Below are 25,466 nucleotides of genomic sequence, written 5' to 3' on the forward strand. Positions count from 1 at the left end.
AATATTTTTAGAATACTTCTTCCAGAAGTACATTAAGATCTTGAGGATGGAAGTTTATTTATTTATTTTTTAATATTCTCTACCGTGTTGTTTTTTCTAAGAAAGGGAATTTGCTATTTTTGAAGAACAATAGTCCATTGAGTAAAGAAGGTGAATAGTTAAGTCTGTTATTCTGGTTCATCGTATGGTGTGAGACAGAAACAAAAACCTGTCTTCTGTTATTCATAAACACAGCTGTGAGGGTGGGGGGAAGGAGATTTCTGTGGAGTCTATACAGAGGCAGTAAGATGCTCATTGGGAAGAGGGACCTGCCCGCCAGAAGCCTCACTAAGTAGAACGTCATGTCTCAGCACTCTGATGGGAAGACCAGAGGGGCTTGTAGTTGTGATTTTAGCCAAACATGTTTCATAAATGTTTAATATTTTTAAAATATATTTTTTATTGATATTTTTACAGAGAGAAAGGGAGAGGGATAAAGAGAATCATTGATGAGAGAGAAACATCGATCAGCTGCCTCCTGCACACCTCCTACTAGAGATGTGCCTGCAACCAAGGCACATACCCCCAAGCAGAATCAAACCTGGGACCCTTCAGTGTGCAGGCCAACGCTCTGTCCACTGAGCCAAACCGGTTAGGGCAAATTTTTAATATTTTAAGCCTCCCTGTTTAGACCCAAACTTAATGCTCTTAGCATTCCATTGCTTTCTGCTTCCAGAACATTCTCACATCGAGGTATGTTTCAAAGGACCACTGTATAGATTCACTTTTTGATTCCAAAACCTTCGGCACAGGCTAGATTTCGCTCTATGGAGAAAAATGACTTCTTTCTACCAAGAAAAATGACTTCTTCCCCTTGGGAAGATTCTGCTGCTTTCTACTCGTCAGTAAGTTAGATATTTCATAAAATGTAATTCTGAGTCTCTGTTCCAAGATCATAAATGCTCTGACCTTATCGATCTCAGCTCCGCATAGCTGTACCTACACAGCATTTTTCACAGACATTCTACGTTAATGGGATTTTCTGCACATTCGTTACATTGAAATGTTGATATTTGACCTAACAGTGAACTCAGCATTAATATAAATCGAATCGGACGGAACAATAGTGTCCTTAGCCTCCCTGTGTCGCTTTTATGTGCTGGCAGAGGCTTAGGAAAGTCAGGGAAGAGTCGGAATGAGGCAGAAGCCGTCCAGACGGAATCACTGAGAGGAGACAGGAATCCAGCTTGCACAGTTTTATCTGTCTGTCCTTCTAAAAGGAAGAGTAAGGGAAGGAACCACTTTAGAGGATTGTTCTCAAAACTAGAAACAATGCTCATTTTTATCATGGGAACTAGGCCCAGAACTTGGAAATGCAATGGGCACTTGGTAAATAGATGTCCATAATCCATTGTCTCCAAGTCTATAATAATCCCCAAATGTCTGAAAACCAAAGGATTTCTAATTACTCCTGTGGCAGCCAACCTAGATCCCACTCAGGGAATTGCATAACATAAGTATATGCATCACTTTACCTTTTTAGGGTCCAAAAATCTTTCTCAATTTCTAAATAGGTCCGGCTCAGTGGTTTTGGCTAACAGGTTGTGGCCATGTGTTTGAGTGAAAGTGAATGTCTCGGTGCTTGGCTCTGTTCTGAGCAATTTATATATGTTAGGTCATTTATTGCTTATAAAAACTGTGTAAGGTTCTATTAGCTTTGGTTTACAAATGAAGAAACGAAGGCACAGAGAAGATGAGAGCTTACCCAGGCCATAGGTAATAGCAGAGCTGGGACCCCAACCCACACCCTAGAGCAGGGGTCCTCAAACTTTTTAAAGTGGGGGCCAGATCACGGTCCCTCAGAGAGCTGGAGGGCCGGACTATATGAACTACTAATCCCTACTGTAACACCTCGGCTGCGCTCACTGCCCAAAAAACCTGGCGGGCCGGATCAGACTCCTCTGCGGGCCGCATGTGGCCCGCGGGCCCTAGTTTGAAGACCCCTGCCCTAGAGCTTGCACTCCTGTAGTGGAGAGTGAATACACATAGGACACAATCCGGAAACAACTTCTCTTTGAAAGAGACATTGCCGGCCCTGGCCAGTGTGGCTCAGTTGGAGCGTTGTCCTATATACCAAGAGGTGGTGGGTTCGATTCCTGGGTTGTGTGTTCAATTCCCAGTTAAGTGGTGTATGGGAGGCAGCCAACTGATGACTCTCTCTCCCTCTCGGCAGCCAATTGATGTCTCTCTCTTCCCTCTTCCTCTCCCTCTCCCTCTCCCCCTCCCCCCCTTCTCTCTCTCTCTTCCCCGTCCTCCCCCTCCCCCGGTCTCCCTTCTTCCCTCTCTCTAAAATCAATAAAAAGCATATCCTCTGGTGAGGAAAAAAGAAGATACACTGCCAGCTATATAAATGCATCATAGCCCTAGCTGGTTTGGCTCAGTGGATAGAGCATCAGCCTGTGGACTGAGGGGTACCAGGTTCAATTCCGGCCAGGGGCACATGCCAGGGTTGTGGGCTTGATCCCCAGTGCGGGGCATGCAGGAGGCAGCCAATCAATGATTCTCTCTCATCATTGATGTTTCTATCTCTCCCTCTCTAAAATCAATAAAATATATTTTAAAAAATAAATGCATCATAAACTATTATGCCAATTCATTTGGTTTTGTCCACCGTAGGTCACTTTCAAAGAGTTCAATAAAAGTTACGAGAAAGTACTGACAGTGAAAGTTCTAACAAAAGTTCATGTTTATCTGGCACCTACCATGTGTATGCTAAGCACGAATGTAATTGCTTTTCAAGAATTCCTAGAAACACAGCTCTCGGGCAGGCCATCTTTATCAGCTGCATTTGCACATCTGAGCCATGAAGGTTCAGTAACGTGTCCAAAGCCATCTCCAAGGTCACGTGGAGGGTGTGATGGAGGAAGCCGGTGCTCTAGCACGCTTCCGCCAACCTCATGCTCAAGAGATCTCTAACGCGCACATTTGCATGGTCTCTCCCCGGGACTCACCCAGGTGCCGGATGTTCCACAGCGGGTTGATGGTGGAGTATTTGCCATGGAACACAATCAGCATTGGGGACGTGGCCACCTCTCCCCCCAGGGAACTGCTGTAGAGATTTTCCCTGAGAAAATGAAGAGAAAAGAAAGATTTGAAGGCTGGAGCCCCACAGACTCAGATAAAGAAGAATCTAATCATTTTAAAAGCTGCGGGACAGTCTCACAATATAATAAGACTAGAGTCTTTCACTTCCCTCCAACCTTGTCTTTTGAAAATGGTTAAACCTACACAAAATTATAAGCAGAAAACCATAAACATGCATGTACTTCACGTAGTGTCACAGGGTTAATATTTTGCCATTTTAACTCTCAGACTTCTTAACGGTAAACACAGAAGATCACATGCTGATTCTCCATTACTTAGAATGCCTTTGTTCACAAATTCAAGGTCTGGTGGAATTAAAAATATCCCGGAAAAAAGCAGGCAAGGAAATACAATGACATGATCGTAGTGATGGTGTTAGCATGAATCTTCTCTGTTTAAGACTTCAATCGTGAGAAATTATATTTTTAAAAAATTCAACCCCCGGATACCAAGTTGACTTCATAAAATAACCCTTAAAAAACCAAATCTGTGTAAGAAGGAGGAACTCGACTAAGATAAGTGATTTCCAGTGGAAAAGGTTCAGTAGGATTCTGGGAGAAGATGTACAGTCACATTATTAAATAATTTCTTAGGAAAATGTTTGTATTATAAGGATTCCGCGGGATCTCGCTTCCTCTGACATATCATTTGAGAACATATTTTCATCTATTGCCCCTTTGCTTTCCCAGGGAGAAAGTCTGACCTAAGGTGTCTAATAGTAATAGATATCTAACCACTGAGCTATGCATAGAAGATTCATTGTATAATTTTGTTCCCAAGCGCGGGTGGGGGAGGTGGGAGTGGGGGGGGGGGGGGGTAAGACCTGCACATACTCCACATTTTTCTGCATCCACCTCTCCAGCTGTTTGGTAATGCGCTGGTGCTTCCATTCCGTCATGTTGGCGACAATCACGCCCGGGTTGAAGGAGCAGGTGCTGGGGCTGATGCCGAGGTCTTTTATGGTCTGCTTCCTGTAGTCCAGGAAGCCCATGTAGGTGTTCTGTGAAGGAACAGGATAGGCGTCTAGGTGTGCCACATGGAGAACAATCTGAAAACAGTCATTTCTCTTGAAACCATTGTGTGGTGTCCCTGGCTTTCCTCCTGTGTCACTGGCCATTTCCTAGCGCCTGTTGCTGGTTTCCTCTAAAAGTTGGGGTCCCCCCAGTCTCATTTCCAGCACCTGTCCCTTCTCTAGCACTGACTCCCTGACAGCCTCATCCCATCTTGTGGCCCTAAATATCCTCCGTGGAGTTAGCCCTGACCTCCCCCCTGGATTTCCCACTCCTGCTCCATCTGCCAGCTCAGGGTCTCCTTCTGGATGCTCAAGGCAGCTCCACTGATATCCCCATCCTGTCCCAAATGTGCTTTCCTACAACCTGCCCTGTCTCAGTGAGTGCAGCTCCGTCTTTCTAGCAACTTAGGCAGAAAACCCAGGGTCAGTAGGTCATCCTGGACTCGCCTCCTTCACTTTTCATCCAGATCTGTCAGCAAATCCTGCTGGTCCCATCTTCCAAAATCTATCCCGCTGCCTCTCCTGCTGCCTTCCCTGTCCCGGCCAGGATGGCCACTCCCTGGATTTCTGCAAGGTCCTCCTAACCAGTGTTCCTGCTTCTCCCACTCCTTTCAACCCCACACTGTCTCTGTTGCTCATCTGCTCCAAGCTCCTCTAACACCTTCCACCTCTTTCAAAGTAAAAGTCACGATTCCTAAAGTGACCACCTGCTCCCCAATGTTCATTATTCCCCCTCTGGATCCCTCTGCCGCATCGACCTCCTTGTTTTTTTTATTTATTTATTTAATATATTTTATTGATTTTTTTTACAGAGAGGAAGAGAGAGGGATAGAGAGTTAGAAATATCAATGAGAGAGAATCATCGATCAGCTGCCTCTTGCACACTCCCCACTGGGGATGTGCCCACAACCAAGGTATATGCCCTTGACCAGAATCAAACCCGGGACCCTTCAGTCCTCAGGCCAACGCTCTATCCACTGAGCCAAACTGGTTTCAGCTCGACCTCCTTGTTCTGTGATCCGCCAGACACGTCCCTGCCTCAGGACCTTTGCACCTGCCGACAACACTGTCTTGGAATGTTGTTCTCCCTGCTTCAGTGGCTCCCTTCATTCTTTCAGGTACAGGTTCCCAACACCATCTCAGCGGAGCCTTCTACGATCACCCGAAAATACAGGCCACCCCCACCCGGATCCTCTGTTAGTACCTTTCTGGTCTTCCCACAAGAATGTAAGCTCTGTGAAGGCAGGGATTTTCGTTTTGTTTGCAGTGTTGTTAGTACCTAAAAGTGTCAGGCACATAGGAAGCCCTCAGTACACAGCTGAATGAATATGACACCGGGCAGGACATAAGGTTTCACACACACGGGCTGCCGTGATCTAAACTTCAGTGGAGTGCTCAAACACGACACGGCAGTAACAGACATACTCCATCGAGCACTTTCTGTGTGCCAGGCACCGTTCTAAGAACTGCACAGGCATTACTTCATTTTAAAAAATATATATATTTTATTGATTTTTTACATAGAGGAAGGGAGAGGGAGAGAGAATTAGAAACATCAATGAGAGAGAAACATCGATCAGCTGCCTCTTGCACACCCCCTACTGGGGATGTGCCCGCAACCAAGGTACATGCCCTTGACCGGAATCGAACCCGGGACCCTTGCGTCCGCAGGCTGACGCTCTATCCACTGAGCCAAACCGGTTTTGGCTGGCATTACCTCATTAAGTGTGCGCCATCACTTCACGTGTGTTCACTAACCCAGTTCTCACAGGGACTCCCCCTCTATCTGACAAATAAAGGAGAAAACAATTGGTTAAGTAACTTGTCCCAAGATGCTTAAGTGATGGAGCCGAGATCTTGACCAATTTGGGTCTGGCCCCAGAACCTAGGCCTTAACCCACGTCCCTTCTTGACTGCCATTTAAAAATTATTAAAAATTAAAAATTATTTAAAAATTGTTCCCTGGAATTTTTTTTGAAGAACAACATCCGATTCTTAATAACGCCTTGTATTTTAAAGCCATTCTTTTGGTTTCAGTATTACGTATAGATTCACCTTTTCTCATTTCCACCCAGGTAAGGAGCTCTTTACCCTTGAACAAAATCAGCATTTCCCTCTACGGAGGGGGAGGGGGTAAGGGGGAAGCAATGGCTAAAACTCTGAAAGCAGGCCCTGACCGGCTTTGCTCAGTGGATAGAATGTTGGCCTGCGGACTCAAGAGTCCCAGGTTCAATTCCTGTCAAGGGCATGTACCTTGGTTGTGGGCACATCCCCAGTAGGAGGTGTGCAGGAGGCAGCTGGTCGATATTTCTCTCTCATCAGTGTTTCTAACTCTCTCTTCCTCTCTGTAAAAAAAAATCAATAAAATATATTTTTTAAAAACAAACTCTGAAAGCAGAACCAAAGACTCAGCAAGTCTCTTTCACAGAAAACACCACCTCGGACAGAAAGGGAGGTTAAGCGGGATGGAGATAACTGCCACTGCTGGTGCAGACCGGACGTGCTATTTCATCTCAGCTCACAAAGACACGATAACATGGCTATTATTGTCGCCATGTCTCAGATAAGAAAAGTGGTTTCTTCTGGGTTCAGGAACTTGCCCCGGAGTGACCTCAGGGTGGAGCTGGGTGTCCATCCCAGGCCCCTGGGTTCCGCCTCCAGCAATCCAGATGGGGTGGGGCTCTCGAGGTGCAGCTTGCACTGGTGCTGAGTTGTGGGAGGGGGAGGGGTGAAGGCAGGATTTCTGAGACACGCGCTCACCTGCAGCCCCACAAGCCTGTGCCTGTCCTGGAGCGAGGGCAAATCGCAGTCATCTGAAAAGGCGGCGGCGTGGCCCAGGGCCAAGGTGGTGTCGTACAGCTCCTGGATGTCACCTGCGTCATAAACACCAGGAGTTCAGAGAGTGCGGCGTCAGGGCGGCAGAGAGCCTCAGAGTTTAACCCAATCCCTGGCTTTGCTGTGGTGTGGGGGAGAAGGGCGTGATCCCCGATTTCATGTGGCTTGGCAATTTACTGAATAAGAACAGCTCAGCTCAACGTAGAAAGCCACTTGATCAGAAGCTCAGCTGGGCATTGGACAACAGTCTTTATTTCTATTGCTACGTGGGTATCCCACCGATGCTTAGCTTATGTGCATCTAATATGTTTTTCATTGATTTTACAGAGAGGAAGGGAGAGGGAGAGAGAGAGAGAAACATTGATGTGAGAAGAAACGTTGATGAGTTGTCTCTTGAAAGCACCGAACTGGTGATCTTCCAGCGCATGGGACAATGCTCAACCCACTGAGCCTCACCGGCCAAGGCTGTCTCATTTGCATGTAAACACTAAAACTCAGTTCTGAGAATGTCACCAGTGAGACGATCTCTCCGTACATTTTTAGGGGTACAGAGGATGGAAAGAAAACCAACCTACTTATCTCAATCTCTTTAACCATCTGTGAGTGGCTTTCAAAAACTCAACTGGACTGTCCAGGGAAGTGAGTATCAACCTCTGATTTATTCCTGAATTTGCAACAATACTATACTCCCAAATTTAATAAGCAGGGGGTGGGGGTGGGGGGAATCACTGGGCAGCTAACTCCTTGGAAAATGAAGAGAGACAGTCATTGTACTTATCCCAGCTCCTTTGCCAAGGGCCCCGGGCCGTCGGCGAGTATACCTTGGACAATGACATCGTCGTCCAAATAGATGACTTTCTCGTGTTGGTGGATCAGCAGAGGGAGGTAGAACCGAACGAAGTTCAGCTGTGAGACAACAAAAGAAGCGAGGGTGGGGAGGAGGCGCAGGGCGCAGTGTCTCCCAAGGGTGCTGGGGTTCAGTGGGGCTCGCAGAGGCTTTTCCTCCTGCATCTCCAGGCCACAGGTTGCCTGTCTCCCTCTGCATTCAGCAATTTGACTACTGTTGTTATATTGTAAGTCAGAAGACGCCTTCATCCATAAGCCAGGTTTATTTGGAGTCCTGCTCATTTCGCTAGCGCTAAGCGGGCCCAGAGGAAAATCTTGCTTCTCAAATGCTGGGGCCAAATATGGTAGAAGTCTCCCAAATTGATAGGTTTTTCGGTTCTTTGTCGAATGAGACTTCCAGACCTTCTGAGAAGAAGTCCTGTGTGCTGGGACAGACCGTGAGGCCCTATCTCAGGCCTGGCCTGGCATCAGCACTGACAGCTCTGTCTGGGGCATAGTTTATGGCCTCTCTGGAATGGGAAGTAGTCTTATTTTTCCCTATTATCTAAGCAAGCATACGTTTACAGAAGCCAGAATAGCAGGGTTAAATTTTAAACAGCAGTCTTTACCCACGATGGAAGTTACTACCCTGTTTCCCTGAAAATAAGACAGTGTCTTATATTAGTTTTTGCTCCCAAAGATGCACTAGGTCTTATTTTCAGGGGATGTCTTGTTTTTCCATGAAGAAGAATACGGTACACATTTATTGTTAAATGAAAATAAAGGAAATTTATTACCTGTATACGGTACGGTAGTACGGTAGTTGTCAACACAAACCAGACAAACTGTGAATCCTACAGTATCAAGAATTTACTCATTTACTCAACAACAATCATGTCATCGTCTTCTGGAACATCATCATAACAATCCAATTCCTGAATTTCCTGGTGAATTTCTTGTGACTCCATTTCTTTCAGAATCAGTGGACCAAATCTCTCATGTTTAGCAATAGCATTCTGAGACAGAGCCGGGGGTGGGGGTGGGGGTGGGGCTTATTTTTAGGGGGATGCCTTATATTTCACTCAGAAGGAAACCTATAAGTAGGTCTTATTTTCGGGGAAACACGGTAGGCTTCACAGTGAACTAAATCAGACTCACACACACACACACACACACACACAAACACAGGCACACATGCACATACGCGCGCACACACACACACACACATACAGGTATTATCCTCAACAGTAAGCTCAACCTCAGCTCCTTGAACCAGAAAACAGAGGAGCATCGGCAGAGGGTGGGAGTTTTATTAGCCACCACACAGCTTAATCCAAAGGCCCAGCTCAGCCCGGGCTCCGATAATAAAAATCTGGAATTGAGGGAAGATCGTGTCATTAGACAGAGGGCTTAGAATTGAGTACATTTTCAGGGATGGGTTTGAGTAGCAAGTATATGTAGAAGGTGGTTACATTTCCTGTAACTCTGCCATCAACACCACTCCTTCTGGCCCCTTTGGGAAGAACTCTTGCAGTAAAATACCTTAAGATTCCAAAGCTAGGGAAAGCGCTGGTGTCTTTCGAAAATATGATCTTAGTTGATACTAGGAAGTATATAATCCATCATGCTACCAGTTTTCCTTGGCTGCTGGGATATTCCAAGATAAATGTTACGTCCAATCACAGCAGCCTGCGGGGTTGGGAATATTTTTTCCTGGCCTCACTACGCGGCCCCTTCCTCCACCCCCTCATGCATATTCACACACATAAATAAATCCTATATTTTCTTATGCTTCATTTCTCCTTTCACTACTCTGTTATGTTGATGTAAACTATCTTAAACCCTTTCTGGAGCAAGTGACTTGCTCGCAGAGTTTGGCGAAGATCTAACAACTGTGAGCTTCAGAACTATTCCGTCCGCATCCCAGTGGGGAGCACCCCATAGAAAACAGGGGCTCCCCGAGGACCGCCCCCAGCACCCACAGTCCTACTCACAGGCTGGAGCAGCTCCGGCCTCGCCGAGTCTGGTCGGATCTTCCCTTTGAGGACCATAGGGTTGAATTCCACGACTTTGAAGTTTATTTCTCTCAATTTAGAATGTTCGATCCATTTTCTAAAGAGATAAAACAAACAAAACAACCTCTAATATACATATCCCATCTTCCCTCAGTTTGACTATTGCCTCAATCCAGTGGCTCCCTAGGAAGTTAATATATATATATATATATATATATATATATATATATATATATATATGTTTAAAAATAAAAATAAAAATAAAAATAAAATGACTGCATTATACTAATATTCTCTCAGGTTAAGAAAGTAAAGAAAAAAGAAACCATTTTAGAAAGAATGACTCCTATAAACTGCTTAAGGATTGGGGTTCTTTAGTTCATTAGACAATTCAATTCTGCAGCATGACACACAGGCCTACTGAATTAGTGAGGCTTTGCTAGAAATTCCTTCGTGAGGCAACACATTTATCAAGTCACCAAATAAACCTGAGGTCATCCCCTTCTTAATTTGAATGACATTTCTCAAATGAAAAAAAAAAAGGAAACCCATTTAAGGAAAAACAAGGAAGATCAAAAGGAAGTAGAAAACTCCAACATCTACAGTATACAACTTGCCGTATTCGAGACAGAGTGTTCCGGAGCCCAACTACATAGAACAAAATGTTGGCGTCCGTATTGCTGTAGATGCTGTTGATGGCGGCCATCGCAGCCCCCATCCTCCCTGCTGCTGCGCAGATCACCACGGGGATCTCGTCGTCCAGTTCCTCGGGAGTCCCGGAGTCATCATCTGGAAACATCAAACCAGAGTCTTGGAACATGAAGGAATTTTACAGTCGAGTCAGTGAAACTTGTCTTCCCCACCCCTGAGGGAAGATAGCAGAGCGTGGAAGAGGCTGTGGATTGTTCTCCAATACCCAGTCTTTCCTTCTTCCCTTAGAACATTGGAATTTTCTCTGGCACGTGGCCAACCGCTAAGAATATTTTCCAGACTCCCTTGCAGCTCTGTGTCGTCAGGTTCCAACCAGTGGGATGTTAGTAATGTATACAACTACTGAGTTTGCTTTTATAAGGAACTTGCTCACCCTCTCTCTCTCCTTTTCCCTTCCCCTTGGCTAGAATGTTGCTATGAAGGCAGCCACCCTGGACCACAGATGGAAGCTGCCTATTGAGAACACCAAAACCCTAAGATAGAAGGAATCTTGAGCTAGATGGTTGTGGAAGTGACACATCAGACTTCACTTGAGAGGGAAAATAGACTTCTATTTTGCTTTAGTCGGTTTTTTTGTTTTGTTTTGTTGTGTGTGGTTTTTTTTTGTTTTTTTTTGTTTGTTTGTGTGTGTGTGTGTGTGTGTGTAACTTCCCTAGAGAAGCCAATCGAATAACAGTCGCCAACCTTTCTGACCTCATGGACCACCAGTGGTCTGCAGACCACCGATTAGCGACCGCTTGCCTAACACATACACAGTTGAAAAATATGTGAAGAACTGAAAAGCTTCATTTAATTCAACAATTCCTCAACTTTCTCCCCTGAATTGGAATATTTTCCCCATCTATATTGCTATAAAATATACTGCTTGTGGTCTTCCTTCCCTTATCCACATTCTAGTCAAGTGTCTCAAAAGTTGACAGAAAGAGAAAGAAGTTAAATAAAAAGCATGACTGATAGACAAAATCAATCATTTATCATTCTTTTGAGCCTTGGCTATCATATAAAATACTGATAACAAGTGTATTGTTTTAAAACTGAAATAAAATCATACTTTTCATAGCCTTCTGCAACTTTCTTTTTCCATTCAACATACCATGGACATCATTCCATGTCAACATTGCATTCTTTTGAATGGTATTTCTTAATACTGGATTTATTTTAACACTGAATGGGATAAAAATTGTGATTTTGGTTCTATCCTTGTATCATATATAGCTGATTGCCCTGGCTGGTGTGGTTCAGTTGGTTGGGCATCCCATACACCGAGAGTTCACTGGTTCAATTCCTGGTCAGGGCACATGCCCAGGTTGTGGGCTCAATCTCCAGTAGAGGGCTTGCAGGAGGCAACAGGTTGATGTTTTTTGCTTATCAGTATCTCTCTCTCTCTCTCTCTCTCTCTCTCTCTCTCTCTCTCTCTCTCTTTCACCCTTCCTCATTCTCTCTAAAATCAATAAAAACATGTAAAATTTTAAAATTGAAAAAAAAAATCTAGCTAATTAATCAGCCAGGATATGTACTTTAACAACTTTATAGAGGCTAATAATTTTATTCCATGAATAAAGGCATTTGCAATGGGGATTAGCTGATCAAATGTGCTGGTTTATGGGCAGGGAATGAAAAGTGAGAAATACAGAGCTCAAAGTTCAGACAATTTGACCTTGTATGACCTCCATTCTTTTATCTTTAAAAAAATTTTTAAATTATTTATTTACAAGAGAGAGAGAGAGAGAGAGAGAGAGAGAGATTGACTCGTTGCTCCACTCATTCATGCATTTATTAGTTGACCCGATGAGGTATCAAACGTTCAACCCTGGCACATTGGGAGGACACTCCAACCAACTGACGCACCTGGCCAGAGCCTCTCTCTCTTTTAAAATAGTTTTAGGGAAGGATCATTTAGATACTGACTTGTCTAGAACCTCTAAAATTCATATGTTGAAGTCCAAATTTCTAGTACCTCAAAATGTAACCGTATTTGCATACAGGCCCTTTAAAGAGGCATTGAAGTTAAAATGAGGTCAGTGGCAGGAGGAGGGTATGGGTTGGGGGTGCCACTTAATCCAATATGACCGGTATCCTTAAAAGAAGAGGAAGAGATACCAAGGACACATGTACAGAAAAAGGTCATATGAGGACACAGCAAGAAGGGAGCCATCTGCAAGCCAAGCAGAGAGGCCTCAAGACCCGCCAATCCTTCCAGCATCTTGATCTTGGACTTCCAGCCTCCTGAATTGTGAGAAAATAGACATCCATTGTTTAAGCCACCTAGTCTGTGGTAGTTTGTTTCGGCAGCCCTACCAAACTAACACAGATTTCTTTGTATCTACTTATTATGAGTGTACAGTTCAGTTATTTATTTTTTTTTTTTTTTGTAAATGTATAGAGTTGTGCAACCATCACCACAATCCAATTTTAGAACATTTCCATCACCCCAACATGTTCCCTTGGGGCACCCTGAGGTCAGCCCACTCCCCCTCCTAGCCCTAGACAGCCACTCATCTGCTTTCTGTCTCTCTACATTTGCCTTTTCTAGAACATTTGTATAAATGGAATCACACAATGTGTGATATTTTGGGTCTGGCTTCTTTCATTTAGCATAATGTTTGTGAGGTTTATCCATATTATAGCGGGGTAAATTGTGGTAAAATACACAATAGAAAATTTACCATCTTAACCATTTATAAGTGTACAGTTCAGTGGTATTAAATACATTTATCCCGTTGTCCAGCCATCTCTAGCATCCATCCCCATAACTCTTGTCTTGTCAAGTTGAAACTCTACCCATTAAACAATAACTCCCCACCTTCCCCTCCCCTCAGCCCCTGGCAACCAGCATTCTACTTTCTGTCTTAGGATGCTGGCGGTCTAAGTACCTCACATAAGAGGAATCACCCATGAACTTGCCTTTTTGTGCCTGGCTTATTTCACCTAGCATACCTGTTTCCTTCTTGAGCACAGTCCCCTTGTGAACTTTCTTATACAGAATCCCACAGAGGGTCACAATCAGAAGGAACAGCAGCATCTGATTAACTGAAATTAAAAAAACAAAAGAGAGACAAGTTCAGCCTATCGAGCTGGAGCTGTGGAAACATTCAGAGCCGCCATGTAAAGAGTTGCCTTCCATGACACACACAGGCATGGTGGCACCGGAGTTTTTTGTTTGTTTTTTTTTAAATATATATTTTATTGATTTTTTTACAGAGAGGGATAGAAACATCAATCAGCTGCCTTTACACACCCCCTACTGGGGATGCGCCCACAACCAAGGTACATGCCCTTGACCGGAATCGAACCTGGGACCTTTCAGTCTGCAGGGCGAAGCTCTATCCACTGAGCCAAACCGGTTTCGGCAGGGAGCCTTCTTTAAGCAGATGGCATGCTCAGGGAAGACTCAACCTGCTATACTGTTGATACTCAAGGATACGCACGTGCAGTGTAAGGAGGATCCAGGGATAAAGCCAGGGAGTGGGATGGCAGAGGCTACCACCTCAATGACGACAGGATGTTGCCTTTTCTGGGCAGGAACTTTGTTTAGAATAACAGCCGACGTTGGTATAACATGTGTGACGAGCCAGCACTTATTTTATGTTCTTGGCCATGGGAGCCCAGCTGCTTCTCAGATACTTCAGCCACCAGTCAAGGATGACATGCAGAAAACATTTTACCTCGTCCAAGCTGGTCTGGCTCAGTGGATAGAGCATCAGCCTGAGGACTGAAGGGTTTCAGGTTTGATTCCAGTTGCAGGCTTCTCCCCTGCCCGGACCCCTGGTTAGGGCATATGCTGGAGGCAACCAATCGATGTGTTTCTCTCACAATGACATATCTCTCTGTCTTTCACTCTCTCTAAAAAAATCAGTGGAAAAATATCCTCCTGTGAGGATTAAAAAAAAAAAAAAAATAGAAAGAAAATGTTTGCCTTGGGTAAGAGGTTAGAAGACCTACCTACATGTGCTCCAGTTCTGAGCCTCCGAGAGCCTCTGTTTCAGAACAGTGGCCCCTGGCATCTCCTGAGAAGTGGGGTGACGCCGAACAGGGTTGCCATAGTAGGAAGCGTGTACCACTGGCTGTTACCAGAGATGATGGGGGAGGTTGTGCTCATAGCATTAAGTCACATTAAATCATAGCATGAGATGCCTTCCCGAGCTACATCAGGAGGCTCAGTGATGCTACCTTGCTGACAGACAGCTCCTCTCTGGCTCTGGGTTATCAGACTCAACCAGATACTACTTGGTTTAAAACAAAACTATAGAAAAGCAGAAGCTAAGGGACAAAGTTCTATGGTTTATCAGTACATCTGATGAACATTTATCTGCCACAGCCAGTTTGGAGAAGTGGCCCAATGTCACTACGATCTGACCCTTTCAACCATGGCTGCTACTGCTGGTGCCAGGGTAACAGATAAAATACTTAAAGAGAGAGAGAGAGAGAGAGAGAGAGAGAGAGAGAGAGAGAGAGAGAGAGAGAGGTACGTCTCATGAAATATTTGGGATATAGTTATACTAAAAAATTAGTCATAGTTTACCTGAAAGTCAAATCGAATGGTGTATCTTAACTTTTCATTTGCTACATCAGGCAACTCTACCCTGAGGGTAACAGTGACACGATCAGGTCGCTGTGTGTCTTCCCAGGTTCACAAACGACTGGGTCCAAAATCAGGGGCAAACCCAGGTTTCGATAGAATCTGAGACTATATCATTAATTTGAGATAACTCTTTAAGAATAAGAATACAAAATTACAGATGCTAAATTAGATGGGAACATGAATCTTTATTTAGATCAAAAATAATATTTACAAGTTGTATAGAAACATGTAAACCCTCTCATAATAAGTTCACCAATGACCAACATGCTTAACGATGATGATGATGATGATGATGATGGCAGGAGTTGCCTAAGGGAAAACTCTCCATGATAATAATCAAAGCAGATTTCAGGAAAATAAAAAAAGGGAGGGGGGGAGGGCAAAACCCAGTATCACAACAGTCCTCAAGATATCTTTTAATCATGATTTTCAAAAGTTTTAAACTTACTTTTTCGTAACAAAGCCATGTATGTTCATGTGGATAAAAACTGTGACCTGTGGATTAAGAACAAAGTTTTGTTTAAAATAGAATCCTCTCTCCCTACAATTCAATAAATAATTAAAAAAAAGAAAAAGAAAGAAGCAGTGAGCATTAAGAAAAGCATGGGACAGATGGGCAGCTTTGATGAAAAAATGACGTTAGCCATTAGAAAAGAATTTTACATTATAAAATTCACTTTAGTTGATGAATCTAAAATCAAACTTTGTCGCATTTAATATGTTCATTCCTTTCTTTGTGACATTTTGCCAATCATCCCAGGAGCTGGAAACGGACTTCTTTTACGTTAAGAGAGAAAAAAGTTAATTTGCTACAAATAACAATATGTCTTGCGAATTCAAAGTTTATTTTAAATTAAGTTGATTCTTCTTTTTTTAAAAAATATATATTTTATTGATTGTTTAGAGAGAGGAAAGGAGAAGGATAGAGAGTTAGAAACACCAATGAGAGAGAAACATAGACCAGCTGCCTCCTGCACACCCCCCACTGGGAATGTGCCTGCAACCAAGGTACATGCCCTTGACTGGAATCGAACCTGGGACCCTTGAGTCCACAGGCCGACGCTCTATCCACTGAGCCAAACCAGCTAGGGCAAGTTGATTCTTTTTAATGAAGGTCCTCAGAGGAACATCTGAGCTTGACGTTCGAGTGGAGGCAGCAGTCAGCACCGGGGAATGATACCTTTCGGAATTAGCGATGTGACAGAGACAGCCTGCAGGGACTCCAACACAACAGGCGGATGTCACAGCACCCCAGGGTGTCCTCCTCAACCGGAGTGTGGGGAGAACTCCTCGGAAGTGATCCAGGCCAGTGGTCGGCAAACTCATTCGTCAACAGGGCCAAATATCAACAGCACAACGATCGACATGTCTTTAGAGAGCCAAATTTTTTAAAACTTAAACTTCTTCTAATGCCACTTCTCCAAAATAGTCTCTCCCAGGCTGTGGTATTTTTGTGGAAGAGCCACGTGGACTCAAGGGACCAAAGAGCCGCATGTGGCTCGAGAGCCACGGTTTGCCGACCACAGATCTAGGGGAAACTTCAAATGGGGCTTTGACTCAGGTGCTTAACTCAGTGTCAACAACCAGCTACAATGTCCCTTTTCTGCCTTTTCCCAGGAGACAGGCTGCAGAGGCGGGCACCCGGAGCTAACCTGGAATGCCTTGGCAGTGACCTTGGCCCCAATTGCACCTGGGAAAGAATCGAGCCCACACAGTAATTTACTCAGGATTCTTCTGAGGTTGGTTGCAGGCGCTTATAGTCCATTGATGGTTTTAGATGACATGCATTTAGCTAACTTTAGGAGATAATATAAGCCTAGATGGTCACTGGCCACATGATAAACTCCTCACCCCCCTTCCCAGCCCCCATCCATGAAGGAAGGCCATCTACTCCCAAAGGAGAGAATTGGGGTGAAGGGGTGCGGGGAGGGGAGACAGACCAGAAAGATCTCAGCTTCGAGTCCCTGAGGTCAGTTCCCCCCTGGGTGAGCCAGCTAGCTGAGCCAATAAAATCCCCCTTTTTTTCCTTTAAACCGCTTTGAAATGAGGCTCAGTGTCTTGCAACTAAAAATCCTTACAAATGTATTCCCTGTGGCCAGAAAGGGGTGCCCACATAGGGAGCCGTTTGAGGAGCCAACTTCTACTACTACAGTGGCTACCTACCGTTTACTGAAAGCTTCATTTGTACCCAGCTCTATACTGACCATCTAGGCCAGTGGTCGGCAAACCCATTAGCCAACAGAGCCAACTATCAACAGGACAGCGATTGAAATGCCTTTTGAGAGCCGAAAACCGACTTCTGCGCATGGCCACGAAGCTTCAATCGCACTGTATGCGGAAGAGCCACACGCAAGGGGCCAAACAGCCCCATGTGGCTCGCGAGCTGCCGTTTGCCGACCCCTGATCTAGGCACATACTCTCCTTTCATTCTCCCCCCGCCTTCTTTATTATTATTTTTTATTTTATTTATTTATTTTACTATATTTTATTGATTTTTTTACAGAGAGGAAGGGAGAGAGATAGCTAGAAACGTCGATGAGAGAGAAACATCAACCAGCTGCCTCTTGCACACCCCCTAGTGGGGATGTGCCCGCAACCAATGGACATGCCCTTGACCGGAATCGAACCTGGGACCTTTCAGTCTGCAGACTGATGCTCTACCACTGAGCAAACCGGTTTCGGCCCCCCTTCCTTATTGATTAAGGTATTATATATGTGTCCTTATCCCACCATTGCCCCCTCCCCACCTGCTCATGCCCTCGCCCGCCTGGTGTCCGTGTCCATTGGTTAGGCTTATATGCACGCGTACAAGTCCTTTGGCTGATCTCTCCCCTTTCCCCACACCCTCCCCTAATCTCTAATTCTTACACCTTTCAGGTGGATATATTGCTGTTTCCAAGTTTCAAATGAGAAAATGGTGGCTCAGAGAGGTTCAGCAACTTGCTCAAAATCACACAGCTAGCAAAGGGCAGAGCAGGGGTTTGAGAGGAAGGGATCTCCGACTTCAGAGCTGATGCTCTTTAACCACAGGTGCTGGGGCTCTTGAAAGACTATTGTGGCGACCCCAGGGAGCCGGCAAGTTGCCATAACAGATGCCACTGCGTGGTGCAAATCAAGCTGTGTGCCCTCACAGGCCAGGTTGGTCTGCTTGAGCCCACCCCCACCCCGAGTGCCTGGTTACTCTAACGACTGAGATTACGCCAGAATCACAGAAATCATAAGTGTTGACTCATCTGAGGAGTGAGGGGCAGGGGAGTGAGGGGCGGGGAGGCAGGTATCGCTCCCCTGTCTAGCACGTTGCCAAGTCTAAAATCTCCTTATGACAAAAGAAGAGGCTTCTGGAAACCGAGACTGGCACATTTCATTGCAAGGCGCAGCAGCAGGGGTGAGTCAAAGAGGGAAATTCCTGAGCACATTCTTGGAGGAAACCGAAGCCACTTTCAGAGCGCAGTCCTGGAGAAGAGTGTGCCTTGAAAAGAAAGCTGGGCTTACTTAATTTTTAAAAGTACGGAGCTGTGTACGGACTCCTCTCCCCCTTCCCCACGCCATCGCATCTGTGACCGCGTGCCTGCTGCCGGAGCGGCTGTCACTGGGTGTTCCTCAGACTTGCAGTCAAAGGCACTTTAATTGATTTAGTCGGTGCCCCGGGAATGTCTGCAGCTCCTCGGTCACGTGGATTCGGCAGAGGGATCAGAGTGGTAAGGAGACAGAAAACGGATGGAGGAAGTTAGGGGACCAGAGCTGGAGGGACCAGCCACGGGACGAGAAAAAGGGGCCAAGAGAAACGAGGGAATGTCTGGGGCAGAGCCTAGGAGAGGATCCTCTGGGTTAACACGGTCCCATGGGCAGAAACGCACCCTAGGCCTCATTCCCATACCAGCAGAGGCCTGGGTGCGCGGGAGGTGCAGGCCCACCCGCCGGGTCCCTCCTCCTTCCCACACTTCCTGCGGGACTCCACACCGAGGCCTCCCGGTCTCTCTCAGAGTACCAGCAAAAGTCCTCCACGGGCCTAGAGAACCTCACCTGATCCAACTGGCCTCCTTGCCAGACGTCCTCCTGCCTCTGAGCCTTTACACTTGCTGTTCCCCCGCACCTGGTGTGCCTTCCCTCCACCTGGACCACTACTCCCAGATACCCACGTGGCTCACGCCCTCACTTCCCTGGGACTCAGTCAGCAGCCCCTCACCCCGGCAACGCATATATCACGTCTCGGCAACCGCCACCATCCAACGTGCTCCCATTTCACTGCTGGCTTAGGGTCCGCCCTCCCAATGACGGATGACAGGCTCCATGAAGGCAGGGGATTTTTATCTGTTTTGCCCATTGCTATTTGCCCAGTACAAGTGCATGGCACTATCATCCCTCATCTACACATATAATACCTTAATTTAAAAAATCACCAATAGATAAAAAAACAAACAAACAAACTATTTGCAGACGGAAGGGGTGCATGAGCGGCTCTCCTCGGAGATGGTGCACAGGCACCCACACCTCCTGTGTTCACAGCACCCCCTGCTCTGGGGTCCTCCAAGCATCCCCTTCAACGTCTCCCTTTTAATCCCTCACTCAGTCACTGATCCCTACAATTTCACTCCTAATTGTTCTTTTTAAAAAATATATATATTTTATTGATTTTTTTTTTTTTTTTTTTTTTTTTTTTTTTTTTTTTTACAGAGAGGAAGGGAGAGAGACAGATAGCTAGAAACATGGAGCAGCTGCCTCCTGCACACCCCATACTGGGGATGTGCCTGCAACCAAGGCATACAGTCGAATGTGGGACCTTTTACTCCGCAGGCCTGCAACCAAGACAAAAGCCCTTGACCAGATTCGAACCTTGGACCTTTTAGTCCGCAGATCAACGCTCTATCCACTGAGCCAAACCGGTTAGGGCTCCTCAGTGTTCTTTAAACCCATCTCCTGTCTCTTCTCTCGTGCTGGCTGCCTCCTCTCACTCACTCACTGACTCTGCAGTGACTTCCCACCTGGCCTTCCTGCCTCAAGGATGCCTGTGCCCGTTCCTTCCTCAATCTCTCACTAGCACCACTGTGACAATTTTGTCATTTGATAATTACATTAAATTAATTTGAAACATACATATCGTTTGCGTGCCTTTCATTTTTTTTGTTCAATTTTTCTTGTCACTTGAAACCTTTCAAGTCTATCAGAAGGTTGAAAGACTGAATTGCTGTCCACGCTGTGCCAGATTCATCATTTGCTAACATGTTGCTGTATTTGCTTTATTTCTCTCCTCCCCCATACATGACATCATGACACTTCGGCTCCGAATACTTCAGCGTGCAACTCTTAAGGACAAGGACATGCCCCTACAGAACCACAATGTCACAGTCACACCTAGGAAAACAACACGAATTTAATCACGTCTAGGAAGCAGGTGTTATTAAATGTCTCCCATTGTTCCAATATCCTATTTTATAATTTGGTTGTCATATCAAACTATATGACACTGAGTCAGCCCCGCCCCACCCCACCGCCTTTTTATTTGGTTACTAGAGGCCAGGTGCACAACATTTGTGCAGGGGGGTGGGTGTCCCTCAGCCTGGCCTGCACCCTCTCGCAATCTGGGACCCCTCGGACCCCCCTCTTTCTGGAGCGGGTTTTGTGCGTGTGTAAACTTTCAAGGTGCAAGTCCACAGAGCTGAGTGAAACCCCGGAGCCTGTCAGCTGCTTGGTGCATAATGGTAACAATTAGCAATGGAAAGTGGCGACTGGTAGGAGCTGTTAAGGTGGTGAAGAATGTGCACTCGGAGCCAGACCGCCTGCCGGTGGGTCCCGGGTGGGCTGCCCATTAGTGATGTCACCCTTGGCAAGCACCTCAGCCTCCCTGGACTTCAGTTTCCTCCCTCGAAAACGGCGGGTGACAGACAGCCTTCCAGGGTTGTTGTGTGAATCGATGGAAGTAATGTTCATAAAGGTGTTAGAACCGCGCCTGGCATATAAAACTACTGAGTGTTACCTATCGTTCTCGGTCACTTAACTTAGTAGGCAGAGCAGGAGAGCTACAGACTCACGCACAGGACGAGAGCACGGGTGCCCCTGGAGAGAGAGAAGGCAGGAAGGAATCAGGACCCAGGAATTCGGCTTCCAGCAAAACACGCAGGCCTTTTTCCTTTCTTTCCTTCCTTTCTTTTCTTTCTTTCTTCCTTCCTTCTTTCCTTCCTTCCTTCCTTCCTTCCTTTCTTCCTTTCTTTCTTTTTTTAAAATATATGTTATTGATTTTCTACAGAGAGGGATAGAGTTAGAAACATCGATGAGAGAGAATCACCGATCAGATGTCTCTTGCACACCTCCCACTGGGGATGTCCCCACAACCAAGGTACATGCCCTTGACTGGAATCGAACCCGGGACCTTTCAGTCCTCAGGCTGATGCTCTATGCACTGAGCCAAACCGGTTTCGGCTGGCCTTTTTCCTTTCGACTGTAGTATGGGAGGTTTACTCAAGATCCACCATATCTGCAGGGCAGGGAGGCCAGGTGAGAGAGTCCTCAGCATATGGAGAACCCGTCCTGCCCTCTCCTGTGTGGGAAGGAGGCGTTCTTTTTAAAAAATATATATATATTTTATTGATTTTTACAGAGAGGAAGAGAGAGGGAGAGATAGTTAGAAACATCTATGAGAGAGAAACATCCATTAGCTGCCTCCTGCACACCTCCTATTCAGGATGTGTCTGCAACCAAGGTACATGCCCTTGACCGGAATCGAACCTGGGACCTTTCAGTCTACAGGCCGATGCTCTATCCACTAAGCCAAACCGGTTGCAGTAGTCGGCAAACTTGTTAGTCAACAGAGCCAAATATCAACAGTACAACTATTGAAATGTCTTTTGAGAGCCAAATTTTTTAAACTTAAACTTCTTCTAACGCCACTTCTTCAAAATAGACTCTTCCAGGCCGTGGTATTTGGTGGAAGAGCCACACTCAAGGGGCCAAAGAGTCGCATGTGGCTCACGAGCCTCAGTTTGCTGACCACGGGGATAGGGCAAGGAGGCGTTCTTTCTCAAAATGACTGTAGATCAGTTATCAACAACCGCACCCCTGGGCCCAATCCTGCCCAGCACTGGTTTCTGTAAATCAAGTTTTGTTGGGACATAGCTGGGTCTATTCTCTGACATTCTGTCTATGGCTGTTTTCACCTGAGAACAGCAGATCTGAGGAGTTGCAAGGGAGACCACATGGCCTGTAAAATCGCCCACTGGCCCTTGGCAGAAAACGTTGGCTGGTCCCTGCTTTCCCATTTTGGCCAGATTTTCTAGATCTCAATAAGGCGCAGTAATCCATCTGAGGTCCTTGACCAGGGGCGGAAGAACAAGCTGTCCCCTCAGGTACTCACCAGGGAAGGTAAGAAGTAGGATGTCCACAAGAAAATCCGAGATGAAAACTGACGTGGCCGGGATAGGCTATGGCAGAGTGCTCCAAGAAATGTTAATCGGGGTTATATGAAAGCATGATTCAGGGGTCAACGTAAACCGCTTTAAGCAGATTCCTCTACTGCATAACTCTTGTGACCTTCAAAATGCCATTATACCTGGAGATTTCGGAGAGGGTGCTGTGGTTCACAAAGCTCACTGTCCCCATGGGGCTTCCTTCTTCCAAACATCCCTTGGCAAATGCTAAACTAAAAGAAGTCCTTAGAATCATGCTCTCTGAGGACTAGAAATGACAACTCTGAGTGCTATGGCTTAATGAACATGACTTCCTCTCAGCAGGGAAAGAGGGAGAATAAAGGAGAAATCAGAGACCCAGAGTGGGAAAAAAGCAAAGAGGTGTTTGAAGAAGGCCCTGGAGAGACACCTGAAGGTGGGACGAACAGGTGGATGACTTGACCAGAAAGAAGGATGTACCAAAAGCATGGCGGCTGCCCAGTGCAGAATGAATGGTCTCTTGTCATCATCATCACCATCATCGTCATCAGCATCACCAGAGAAGCAAACCTTCTCTGTGGCCTCTCCTCACTACTCTACAGATTCTTTATTTTATTTTATTCTTAAATATATTTCATTGATTTTAGAGAGGAAGGGAGGAGAGAGATAGAAACATCAATGATGAGAGAGAATCATTGGTTGGCTGCCTCCTGCACGCCCCCAATTGGGGATCAAGCCCACAACCCAGGCATGTACGTACCCTTGGCTGGAATCGAACGTGGGACTCGTCAGTCCGCAGGCTGACGCTCTATCCATTGAGCCAAACCAGCTAGGGCTCTACAGATTCTTTAAACATATGATGCATTGGGGTCCATCCCATTTTACAGATGAGGAAACAGAGTCACAGACAAGTTAATTCCCCCAGAGTTGGAGATTATAAAGCTTCTAGGTGGCAGTGCATAGATTCAACTCTGGGAGTCTGAACCCTGAACCCACGTTCTCACCACTGCACCACACTGCTCTGCTTCCAAGTGCATTAGACGGAGGGCTGGGATTTCATTACAGAAAGGATACTGTATGGAAATGCAGCACCAACGCTTTGGAGGAAAAGACAAACAAACCAACCAATGTCACTGCACCAGGCCAAACGGCTAGAGCACTGCCCCTAACACCCCCCCCCCCCCCCGCAAAAACAAACAGCCAGATGTTTATATTTCATCATGTTCTCACTCTCTTTCCTCTTGTATTAAGTATCTTTCTTATGTTGTGTATCAGGCTTATCCAATACGTTACACTGGCTCATAAAGCGGAAACAAGAAAACATTTTTTGGAACTTAAAAAGCATTTTTCAACTTGAACCCCGTCTAAGCCCTTGTCCTGTTCGCGACGCCGCCTTTACAATGAGCTTCATTTATATTTCCACAACTGCCAGTCCTGTGGCGGAGGCAGGGAGCTGGGGACCTCAGAGCAGCTTCCTGGGACAGATTCCGAAAACACAAATCCCAGATCAATGACATCTTTTGTGGCTCAGAACCGTATTTGCACTGAATGTGAGACTGGCATTTGTCTGTGTCCCGGCTAACCGCGGCTTTCCGTGTTTAAAATACGACGCAAACAGTAAATCGCAGTGTTTGGGGTGGGTGGGGATAAACCGGGTCAGGAAACGCAGTCCAGGTGGTGATTCTCAACTTGCACAAGGAGTGTCCTGGATTTGCTACTATGGCAAAAACAAGACAAAACCAAAACCCGCCAAAAACAAACAAACAAACAAACAAAACAAAAAAAAAAACAAAAAAAAAAACACCAAAAACCCTCCAAAACAACACCCCCAAAAAAGAAAAAGAAAAGTTCCGTTGGAATGCTACAAACACTGGCTGGGGCTCCAGAAGGCAAAGCTTGGGTGGGCCAACCTACCTCTGATTTCCTTTCTTGCATCTACAGCAAAATAAAGGACTGGGGCAGGGAGAGACAGAGAGGCTGCCATCGGCTTGTAAAGTTCTGTTTACCTGGTGACTGGCGAGGGCAGGGCTTTGGGCTGCGGGATCCAGAAGAGCTGCAGGGCTGAGCGTTCCGCTAGCGGCTGGCCCCGGGCTGCTGCCCTCCGCTGCCGCCGCCACCGCTGCTTCTAAGATCCCATTGGAAAGCCCCAGGGGCCGGAGAGTCCAAGGCCAATGTTATGTTTCCAAGACAGTGTTCCTCCCCGGCTCGCACCTCCCTTTGCTTGCTGGGACTCTGCAGCAGCTCCGGTGTCTCCACCCCTAGGCGAAGCAGCTGGGGAGCCAGGCGTTGCGCTGGCGGCCCCTGAAACCACTTCCAGATGTGCTGGCTGGCCAGCTGGGATGGGCCTGCCTTCTTCCCCTAGAATCCCGGCCGGGGAGTCTGCGTGCTTTTCCAAAACAGGGCTGCTCTGGAGGGAAGGACGAGAGACTGAGGAAAAGCAGATGGGTCCACGGTGAACCCAGCAGAAGAGGAAAATAAAGTTCATGATGATTTTAAGAATATCTTGATAGGCACTAGCTTCTCCTGAAACCTAGTGACTAAAATGCCGTTGTCCCCCTTTCTCCCCAAAGGAGCCAGAGGTGACTTCTGAACATGATTCTATTCCCTGGACCCAGAAAACCCCACAACATCATGCAAATAAGAGGCTCAAATCTTCGTGCCACTTTAAGAACACTCGTGAAACTGCCCAAGCCATCAAGGGAATGCATATTCAAAAAGACACCAAGTATCTGAAGGATGTCCCTTTATAGAAGTAACTAGAGGCCCAGTATACAAATTCGTGCACGGGTAGGGCCCCTCTGGGTGGCCTGCAGGGATTGGCTGAAACCTGCAGTCCAACACCGCCTGCAGCTCCTACCAGCACCGCTTACCAGCCATGAGCCCTGCATCTGGAGCCCTCCCAAGGGGAGTGCCCTGCAGGATGGGGCTGAAACCAGCTCTCTGACATCCCCTGAGGGGTCTGGGATTGCAAAAGAGCACAGGCC

The 25,466-nt window shown here is 46.1% G+C and overlaps 1 protein-coding gene across 1 annotated transcript in view; it reads right to left on the reverse strand.

Moving 5' to 3' along the window:
• The window catches only part of GLT8D2 (glycosyltransferase 8 domain containing 2), a 28,635-nt gene extending 3,793 nt beyond the window's left edge, over positions 1-24,842 (reverse strand). Inside the window, exons 1-9 of the mRNA XM_084880144.1 lie at positions 24,489-24,842; positions 15,552-15,598; positions 13,459-13,551; positions 10,428-10,599; positions 9,790-9,907; positions 7,792-7,876; positions 6,896-7,008; positions 3,957-4,123; positions 2,991-3,103 (exon numbers count right to left, since the gene is read on the reverse strand). Coding sequence (XP_084736270.1) covers positions 2,991-3,103; positions 3,957-4,123; positions 6,896-7,008; positions 7,792-7,876; positions 9,790-9,907; positions 10,428-10,599; positions 13,459-13,551; positions 15,552-15,570 — 880 coding nt within the window. The 5' untranslated portion in view covers positions 15,571-15,598; positions 24,489-24,842. The remainder of the gene's footprint in view (positions 1-2,990; positions 3,104-3,956; positions 4,124-6,895; positions 7,009-7,791; positions 7,877-9,789; positions 9,908-10,427; positions 10,600-13,458; positions 13,552-15,551; positions 15,599-24,488) is intronic.
• Positions 24,843-25,466: the final 624 nt, after the last annotated feature.

Source organism: Pipistrellus hanaki (genome assembly GCF_964339955.1).
Source record: "Pipistrellus hanaki genome assembly, chromosome: 3".
NCBI lineage: Eukaryota > Metazoa > Chordata > Mammalia > Chiroptera > Vespertilionidae > Pipistrellus > Pipistrellus hanaki.